This window comes from Clytia hemisphaerica, unplaced genomic scaffold (assembly GCF_902728285.1).
Source record: "Clytia hemisphaerica strain Z4C2 unplaced genomic scaffold, Clytia hemisphaerica genome assembly, whole genome shotgun sequence".
Taxonomy (NCBI): domain Eukaryota; kingdom Metazoa; phylum Cnidaria; class Hydrozoa; order Leptothecata; family Clytiidae; genus Clytia; species Clytia hemisphaerica.
The window spans coordinates 21,070-30,743 of record NW_027103404.1 but is presented as its reverse complement, the minus strand read 5'-3'; the positions used below and the strand labels follow the sequence as shown (position 1 = coordinate 30,743).

The window sequence follows — 9,674 nt, the reverse complement described above, 5'->3', positions numbered from 1 at the left end:
CATTTGCCAAAGTTTATCCTCCATTGTCGCTTTTTCCACAACAAAATTTTTGCTTGCTAATTTTTAATACTTACTAGGGCAAACATTTGGCACTTTCCATGGCTAATTAATCACTAAAACATCTAGACAAAAACATTCTGCTCAAGTTTTTAATTTACAATTTGCTTAAGAAAAATCAAATTGCAAAAGTTCCTTCCATATATACCTTCATTTAAACTTACAACTTACTATATAGAACATTTTTTTGTAGTGGTAATGAAGGCCTTGCTGCATGGTCTTTCCTGGTATTCATCCCTGCTGGGGAACATGCAGCTAGTTCCTCTTCGGTGAACAGTAGAGGCATCACACGGCCGATTGCAACCTACCATTCATTGTTCTTTATTTCTTCTTTGACTTTTTTCTGATAAAATACATAAAATATTGTTGTTGCAGTAAAATAAATTGTGACGAAGCATGCTCACTTACATGATGCTTTTCAATTTAAAAAACTTAAAAAACCTCACATCATGGATCAAAACGCAAACCAAAAAGCATATTATTATATTTTCTATGGTTATACATATTATATAGTAATAACTGAAGAAAAATCCCAGAAAATATTAAAGCTAGAAAAAGTAACCCTCACTCCCAAGGCGAATCAACAACAATTTGACTTTAACAAGCAAGTTATCGACATCATCGAGAAGTCAGAAAGTGCACTGCAAAGAAACAATTATGACGAAGTGACAAAACTGTTATCCAAAGGTAAGAGAATTTGTTTTGCAAGGACAAAAGTGCTAATGATTGCAGATAGGGACGGATGCGCGGCAGCTAATGCCTACCAGAGTGATGATTTGGCCTCAGATGAAGAGGATGAAAAAAGAATCCAAAAAGCCATAAGGGAGGCAAACCGAAGGAGAAAACTAAGAGAGAACAACTCGCAACAAAATACATAGGAGTAGATAGTTTTGCTTGTGACTTGAGTGGTCATTTCAACTGGCTTTCTCCACCAATATCTTTGATTGGTGACACAATACGACATTTAAAAAATTGCAAAGGAAGAGGTGTATTGTTTGTTCCGATTTGGAGGTCTGCGTATTATTGGCCACTGATAACCAAAATTGCAAAAAGGAGGAAACTTTCGAGAGTTGTGTCAGGACATTTAATTTTACAACCTTATTTCCTATCAAATTGTAGTTCATTGTTTAGAGGATTTACAAATTTCAATTCAATTGCATTGTATCTAGATTTTTTCACATATGGAAAGGGCATAAGTTACTTTATGAAAAATATAAAAATCTAAATTCTCTCTTACTACCATATACGTGTCTATTTATGTTTGGATGGATAGTATAGAGATGCTAATTGAATTTATTGAGGTGTTCTTTTTTGTACCAGTGGTAGCCGGTGGGCGGTACAGAATTTATTATAAGTTCCCCTGTACCAGTAGTGGCTTTTCTTTGGACCAGAAGTGATTGGGTAGTACAGAGGTAAATTTTCCTGTATCAGTAGTGACTGGGTAGTACAGGTTTTTTCATCTAATATCTGTCATGCACCAGTGGTGCCTGGGTAGTACATGGCTCAATATCACTAGCGCCTGTACCAGATGTAGCTGGGTACTACAGGGTTTAATTTTGTTTTTCCTGAACCAGTAGTGACTGGGTAGTACAGGTTTTCTTATTTAGTGCCTGGCATGCACCAGTGGTGGCTGGGTAGTGCATGGGCCAATGTTTTTTGGTGCTTGCACCAGATGTAAATGGGTAGTGCAGGTCCTATTCTTATCTTTCTGTACCAGTAGTGACAGGTTAGTCCAGAGACTGGGGTTTGGTAATGAAGACTTATTATCATGATAACTGTTCACACCTTTGCTCTTTGTATTCTCAGTGCTGACAAAAGAACCCGAACACCAAAATTTAAAGAAAACAATGTGTCTTTTCTTTTTGTGGGTAAGGGAGTTTAAGGGTACTGTTGGGAGTTACTATGGTTCAGAGTTAGAGGAGAAGCGTATTTTCGCGCAGTCGAAGATAGAGCGAAAATTAGTTTCTCCGCGATCTCGTACTCAAATAGTAGGGCGTCGGGGCGTGATAAAGAACGGGTGGTTGGGCGTCTGAGAGATCTGGGTCCAAGTACGCATACTCAGAAGAGACATGCGAGGGTTTTAAAAATGGTAGATTTTTTCCAAAACAACATCTCGGGTCGAGGACTCTGGACATTTACCTTACTTACATATACTTTAAAATTTATTTAATGTGATACCACTAAACAAACTATTGAGATATTGGTAATTACAAGATACTTATGAATAGTCCTTAACCCTCGAGGACGCGACTGTGTATTGGGACGAGGAATATTTATTTCCTCCCGTGAAGGGGTTTGTGGCGCATCCGGCTGGTTCGCAATCACTATTCATTTTAATGAAACAACAATGACATTAAAGCTAAAAAATTTTTATACTGTACTCAACGAGCAAACACCTTGTATTTTATTCGCTGTCCAGAGTATCCTCAGTGCTGATGACAAAAGAACCCGAACACCAACATTTAAAGAAAACAACTGTGTCTTTTCTTTTTGTGGGTAAGGGAGTTTAAGGGTACTGTTGGGAGTTACTATGTTTCAGAGTAAGAGGAGAATTCAATGTTTTCCGGTGTTTTTCTTTAGTTTCTCCCTCCCGTATGAGACATGGTGTATGAGAGAAAGGTGTATTTCTGATGATTCCAGTGTTTTCTTAGTTCTTCCAGCGTTTTTTCTTAGTTTTTCTGTATGTTTATGGCCACAAGACATGTCGTGGGCGGAAGCATATCACTAATTTCACTGTTTTAAGAAAATAAAAGCATTTATTTGTTTATTGAGGTGTTCTTTTCTGTACCAGTGGTAGCCAGTGGGCGGTACAAAATTTATTATAAGTTCCCCTGTACCAGTAGTGGCTTTTCTTTGGACCAGAAGTGATTGGGTAGTACTGAGGTAAATTTTCCTGTATCAGTAGTGACTGGGTAGTACAGGTTTTTTCATCTAATATCTGTCTTGCACCAGTGGTGCCTGGGTAGTACATGGCTCAATATCACTAGCGCCTGTACCAGCTGTAGCGGGGTAGTACAAGGTTTAATTTTGTTTTTCATGAACCAGTAGTGACTGGGTAGTACAGGTTTTCTTATTTAGTGCCTGGCATGCACCAGTGGTGGCTGGGTAGTGCATGGGCCAATATTTTTTGGTGCTTGTACCAGATGTAAATGGGTAGAGCAGGTCCTATTCTTATCTTTCTGTACCAGTAGTGACAGGCTAGTCCAGAGACTGGGGTTTGGTAATGAAGACTTATTATCATGATAACTGTTCACACCTTTGCTCTTTGTATTCGCAGCGCTGACAAAAGAACCCGAACACCAACATTTAAAGAAAACAATTGTGTCTTTTCTTTTTGTGGGTAAGGGAGTTTAAGGGTACTGTTGGGAGTTACTATGGTTCAGAGTTAGAGGAGAAGCGTATTTTCGCGCAGTCGAAGATAGAGCGAAAATTACTTTCTCCGCAATCTCGTACTCAAATAGTAGGGCGTTGGGGCGTGATAAAGAACGGGTGGTTGGGCGTCTGAGAGATCTGGGTCCAAGTACGCATGCTCAGAAGAGACATGCGAGGGTTTTAAAAATGGTAGATTTTTTCCAAAGCAACATCTCGGGTCGAGGACTCTGGACATTAACCTTACTTACATATACTTTAAAATCTATTTCATGTGATGTGACGACGATAAACGAAGACAACAAGACACGAAGCCCGTAGCCGATCCAGCAAACGACTAACGATCAATTGGGCGAACCGGATATACGAGACCAAACGATACGCGAGTCATCACCGGAACTTATACTCCAGGAAAGAAATTTATTTTGTTTATTGACTTTTGAGAAACTCTTATACAGCCCATGTCATCCCAAGTACTAGATGTCTCGTAATTGATCAGCAAACAAAGAACTTGAAGTAAAGTTTCTCTAATTTTATTAACATAGTCAGAAATTTACCGCGGTAAAAAAGGGATAATCAAATTTGCGGCAGCTTTTACCGCGGTATTTGCCTCGTGCCGCGGCCAATTGCCAGGGCTGATTTTAGAGAAGTTCATTTCATGCAAAATCTTACTTTTCAATGTTTTTTTCCAATTGCTTTTCTGTTCTAAAATCAAAACAAACAGCCCGATATTCAAGTCTCGGGTTCCCTTTGATTGATGGCCCGCACAGAGCGCTAGAATTTTTGCATACGGCCATTTTTTCGGCAACTATATGTTACAGATATATCTTAAAGGAAGAAATAGGTTTAGCAAAATTAAGTTCCTGCGAAAATTTACCAAGTCTCCAATCCGTAAAATTAAATTCCGGCGAAATTGTTCAAAATTGGTGTACCGCGAAATTTTTATAATCGGTGGACCGCGAAATTTCTTAGTACTTAGATTATGTAGCACTTTTCAAGAAAAATATAGTCAATCTTCCCCTAAAAATACTGCTTAAAATGCTACTTTTAATGTCCTCTTTCATTCTGTATGTTCAATATTTCAAATACATGTATAGTTTGAGAGTTTCCTTAAGATTCACAGTCAAATCTCAGCCTCAGGTTCCTTGTAAAGTCGTTTCTTATTAAAACATAACGTGAGAAATAAAAACTATAACAATGCAGTGATCCGCAAAAAAAAATTTGACCAACCGCAAAATTAAATTCCCTAAATTCCTAGCCTGGGTATCCAGACTCAAACTTTTAGAAAAAAAAACTCTTACCTCAACCTACAAAGATTCTAAAATTTTAGAGTCTGGTGCAACTAAAAAAGTCTGATACAGTTTTGAATGACACAATCTGTGAGTGAACCCTTGTTGACAGAATCTCAAAACTTTGGAAACCCAGGCAGACACACATAATTACTTACCATAAAACCTCTTTTACAAACTCAAAAGCCTCTCAAAACTAATTCAAACCACATCCAAACGTCAGCCACATTTATAAAGGCTCCTTTCCATCAGCCATTTTGTTTAGAAATGAACCTGTGTTTTCATTTTCATTTGTTTATCTTTTTTTGCAATGTCAGCTTTTTCATAAAATTATGCGCGCGCATCGAAAAATATCGAAAACCCCGCGAAAATTCTACTCGGTGACTGGGCGCGTACTGACCAATTAGAGACACTCGCATATGCAGGGACAGATATCCCTGTAGACGAGTTACTTCGACCAGACCGTAAACCTGAGACAAGATTATAAAAAACTAGACGGTGAAATAGTTTACAGTCTGGATATCCAGGCTAGGTGGGGGTTTGAGTTTGGATGGGCTCCCCATAAATTCAAAACAAAGTTGATAAATAAAATTAAAAATTATATATGATACAAACATACGGAATATACCTGCAAATCATTGTAGTAGGATTTAGTGGATTCTCACTCTTTAGATAGCAGACTGTTTGAATGGGTTTTTCTGGTATAGAAAGGATCCCTACTTTTGTAAGTGTAAACGAAAATACTTGCTGGTTGCCATTGTTAATGCGTCTAAAAGTGCGCCCTCTTGAATTTACAAAAACTTTTTACCACCTGTAACAAATAAAAGTATGATTAAAAATTCAATCTAAGCTACAGGGTAACCAATTTCTGGAACCAAATTTTTTTATAAATCCCAAAAAGACGAAATGATGTCAACTGACGGACTCATGTTAAACATCAGAATGACAACTATAAATGACTTATGCAATGACTGTAGACATGTAAATGAACCAGCAACCACTGAAATACTTAAAAAATCTGTCCCTCATGGACCTATAGAGAACCACTTTTAACAGCTGATTAAGTCACCATTACTTTACAGCTAATCAGCTTTTGACCTTAATCATAACATAGTCATGCTAAAATGAATTATACACTTACGTTTTCGTAATCATTTTCGTCTACATCCATGTCTTTATTAAGGGTTTTTTGTTTTATTCGTTCCAATTTGTTTTTCTGCTGGGCTCGTGAAGTACACCACCACCAGCATCAAAACGAACTCCACATACTCGTTTTACATATTTTGTGCGCATAAAATTTTTGGCGGGAATAATGCGAGCTTATCCGTGGTGGCTTTCTGTAGCTAAAGTTGAGAGACTCAGTCATAAGATGAATTCTCAAACACGGAAAGCTACTCCGTGAGGTTTTCTTGCATTCTTTTCAGTCGTTTTTAATGAATAACTAAGATATACCATATATATGGATATGCGGAGAAGAGTAATAATTTTGAACATTTTTAAAGGAAAATATTCTGGTTATGCCAATTCATTTGCAGCGTGTGGTCAGAAAAAGAGAAAAAATAGCAGACACAAAAAGATAAAGATATTTAATGATGAAGTGAGTAATAATAATAATAATACGCCTAAAACTCGATATTCGAGTAAAATACAGTTAAAATACAAGAGAACTAAGAAAAAAAAAATATATACTATCTTTTTCTTCTTTCTTTTCTTCTTTCGTACATATCCACACGTTTTACATTCAATTTTTCACAGACAGATGACACATTACGTCTCCAACCGGATCGGTCTGAAACTGAATCATTCCACGAGTGAAGGATGTCACCAGTCTTAAGTAGAGCTTTTATGTTATCTTTGTACCTCAAGCGTGGACGCCCAATCGGTCTGCTGCCTAGAACTAGTTCACCGTAAAAAAGTTGCTTAACAGTTCGATTGTTGTCCATACGGGCAAAGTGACCGAGCCAACGGAGTCGATTCTGGGCTAGCATAACTTCGATATCTACCGAATCGGATCTCCTTAATATCTCCTCGTTACTGACAAAATCATCCCATTTAATATGCAGAATGTTTCGCAGATGACGTTGTTGTACAGTTCTTAATTGCTTTATTTCGTGGGAATGGGCTCTTCCAGAAAAAATCCGTTCATGGGGGGTGGAGGATATATTATTTTTTTCATGAATTACCCCTGGACATTTTGATTTTTAACCCCCTGGACACGGGTTATACCCCTGGACAAACATCAAATCAACCCCATGGACACAAAAAATTACCCCTGGACATTGCAATTTACCCCCTGGACATTTCAATTATTTGGCATTTTTTCAATACCCCTGGACAATTCATCCTCCACCCCCTATTAACGGATTTTTTCTGGATAAGCCCAATATAAAGTCCATGTTTCACAACCATAAAGAAGTATAGGCATTAAACATCGGTTGAAAACTGTAACTTTCGTACGTGTTGTCAAATCATGGTTGTTGAAGACTCTGTCTTTTAGTCTGCCGAATGCACAAGATGTGGCTTGGATACGTGTGATCAATTCATCTTTGAGATTCGATTCTTTAGACAATATACTTCCGAGATATTTGAAACGGTCGGTACATTTAAGTTTCGTTTCGTCAATAAAGAAGTCACACTCAGGACCTAGGCACATAACCTCAGTCTTTTTGGCGTTTATTTGCAGACCGAATCTCTTGGCAGTAAGATGGTAGCTTGTTAGTAGAGATTGCAGTCCTTCGGACGTATCACTGAACACAGCGATGTCATCGGCATATTGAGCTTCACGGATATACATGTGGAAAGTTTTCGTTTTCGCTTTTAATCTTCTAAGGTCGAAGAGGTTGCCATTCATTCGGAAACGTACGTAAATTGAATAAGATAAAGGTCGTCTCTGTCAGAACGTAAAACATCCGTGAGAAATTCGTAAAAGAGTTCTTTCTCTTCCTGTGTGCGTTGCATAGTTGGGGCGTATACACTGACAAGTTTAAGATATTTTCCAGAATGGAGTCGAATTCTTAACACCATCAATCTATCGCTTATCGGTACTGTGGTCATTTCGAAGGAAGATAATTTGTTAGAAATAGCAAATCCAACACTGGCTTCCTTCTTAGTGCCGCCGCTCCAGTATATTGTATAATCCCTTTCGACTAGGTTTCCTTGTCCTTCTCGTCTAACTTCGCTCAGTGCACATATATCAATGTTAGCTTTAGCGAGTTTTCGTGTTATGATTGCAGTTGCTCGTTCGGGTCTGATTGAATCGGAAGTGTCGTTTGTCGTGCGTACATTCCACGCACCAAGCGTGAGGTTGAAAGGATTTCGTGTATTCATCGGTTTTCTCGGATGCAGTAGTGGTATCTCTCTCTATACACAGTTCTAATCATATATAAACTGTAAGGCTGTCCCAATGTATGTCGAAGCTGCTTGGGACAAGAGTAACTTCCCTTGGCAGAAAACTCCATGGACACGGCGGCAAAGCAAGCTAGGACAGCCGAATGAAGATAGTCTGTTGCAATAGATGCCAGATATAGGACCGAGTTGATTCTGATATCCGCCAGGGTACCAACGAGGATGCCGAGTTGACAAGCCACATTGCTTTTGCCAATGAAGATGACGAGTTGTCAGAACATCATTGCCAGTTGGTGTCGTGACCCTGACAAGGGGAGCGTGGGTGGAGTAACGCTTGCTCAAGGCGAACACCCAGGCTGGTGGAGGGAAGGAGGCGCCACACTTCTCCATTCTAGAGCGAGACCCTAGGTCTGGCCCTAGCCACTGCCCCCGTGAGTGAGTATCAGATATGTTACTGGATAAGTCTTGGATAGATGCAATTAAAAAGTGTTTGGAAATTAAAGAAAATTTAAAATCTGCTGTCATATCACTTGATCCACAGCAGCTGTTTTATGACGCGAAAGATGTTTATTCATACTTCACTCCATCTCTACTATTTTGGGACCTGTTTCCTTAGCTCTAAGAGATAAGCCTGTTATTTGTCCAGAACATGGTTCAGAGCTAGAGGCTAGTCTTCGCTGGCTTGACTCAAATACAGACAATTCTCGTCAGCCAAGGATACTAATTGACAATGCTGGTCCAAAGTTGTTGATACCAAGAATTTACAAGTGCAGACTAGGAGATCATGAAATTAGGACAACCAATGATGTTCTTTTGAAGCAGTTAATGTTAATGTATGTTAATGTATATATTCTTTAAAGTCGAAAAATGTGTACAAATCTGTACTAGCTTGAAAGCTAATAGAGTTCGACTGCCTATTTTACAAAATGAATCATTCATCATCATCTGTTAATGCCCAATCGGTGACGATTTCTTCTGTAGAGCATTTTGGTTTATAATTTGAAGATATTTTTGTTCTGTTTTGTAATTTTTTAACGAAGCGTAGTTTTGTTCTTGGGCTTCCTCTTACGCACGAGTTGAATCCTTTATTGTTATTGTCTTTGTTAAGTTTCTTTGCTTGTTCGTGCATCTCCTTGATCTTTTTCCGTTCGTTGATTGTGAAATCTTCCGTTATACTTACCTGAAAGAAACAAGTTTCTTTTAGCATGTGTAGATTCTTCATGATAAGATCTTTGTCATGTTGACTTTGCAGGGTGACTTTCAGAGGACGGCCATTCTTAGTTTTTCTGTCTCCTAATCTGTGGTGAGTAACATTGATCTCTGGAACATTGATGTCATCTAGGAGTTCTCGGAACCGAAATTTGTCATATTTTTTCCCATTTTCTTCATCTTCCTTATCTGGGCCTGAATATTCGAGAAACCTGTGAACGATCATATTCAGTTTTCTAGATTTTATGTCTCTCTTTTCACTTTCTTCCTTCCGTTTTTGTTCTTCGGCAGATTTTAAGTCTTCTTTTTATAATATAATAATAATAATAAAATTCTACAACCGCCCATTACTGGACATGGTTGGACATGGGAAGGTATCTCACCGTGAGGCCTATTCACTTAGAG

General features: G+C 38.4%; 1 protein-coding gene across 1 annotated transcript; it reads right to left on the bottom strand.

Moving 5' to 3' along the window:
• Positions 1-7,562: 7,562 nt before the first annotated feature.
• Positions 7,563-8,042, bottom strand: LOC136797410 (craniofacial development protein 2-like). The gene has a single exon (XM_067053991.1). It carries the CDS (start codon positions 8,040-8,042, stop codon positions 7,563-7,565), a length of 480 nt encoding a protein of 159 aa, XP_066910092.1.
• Between the last annotated feature and the right edge of the window lie 1,632 nt (positions 8,043-9,674).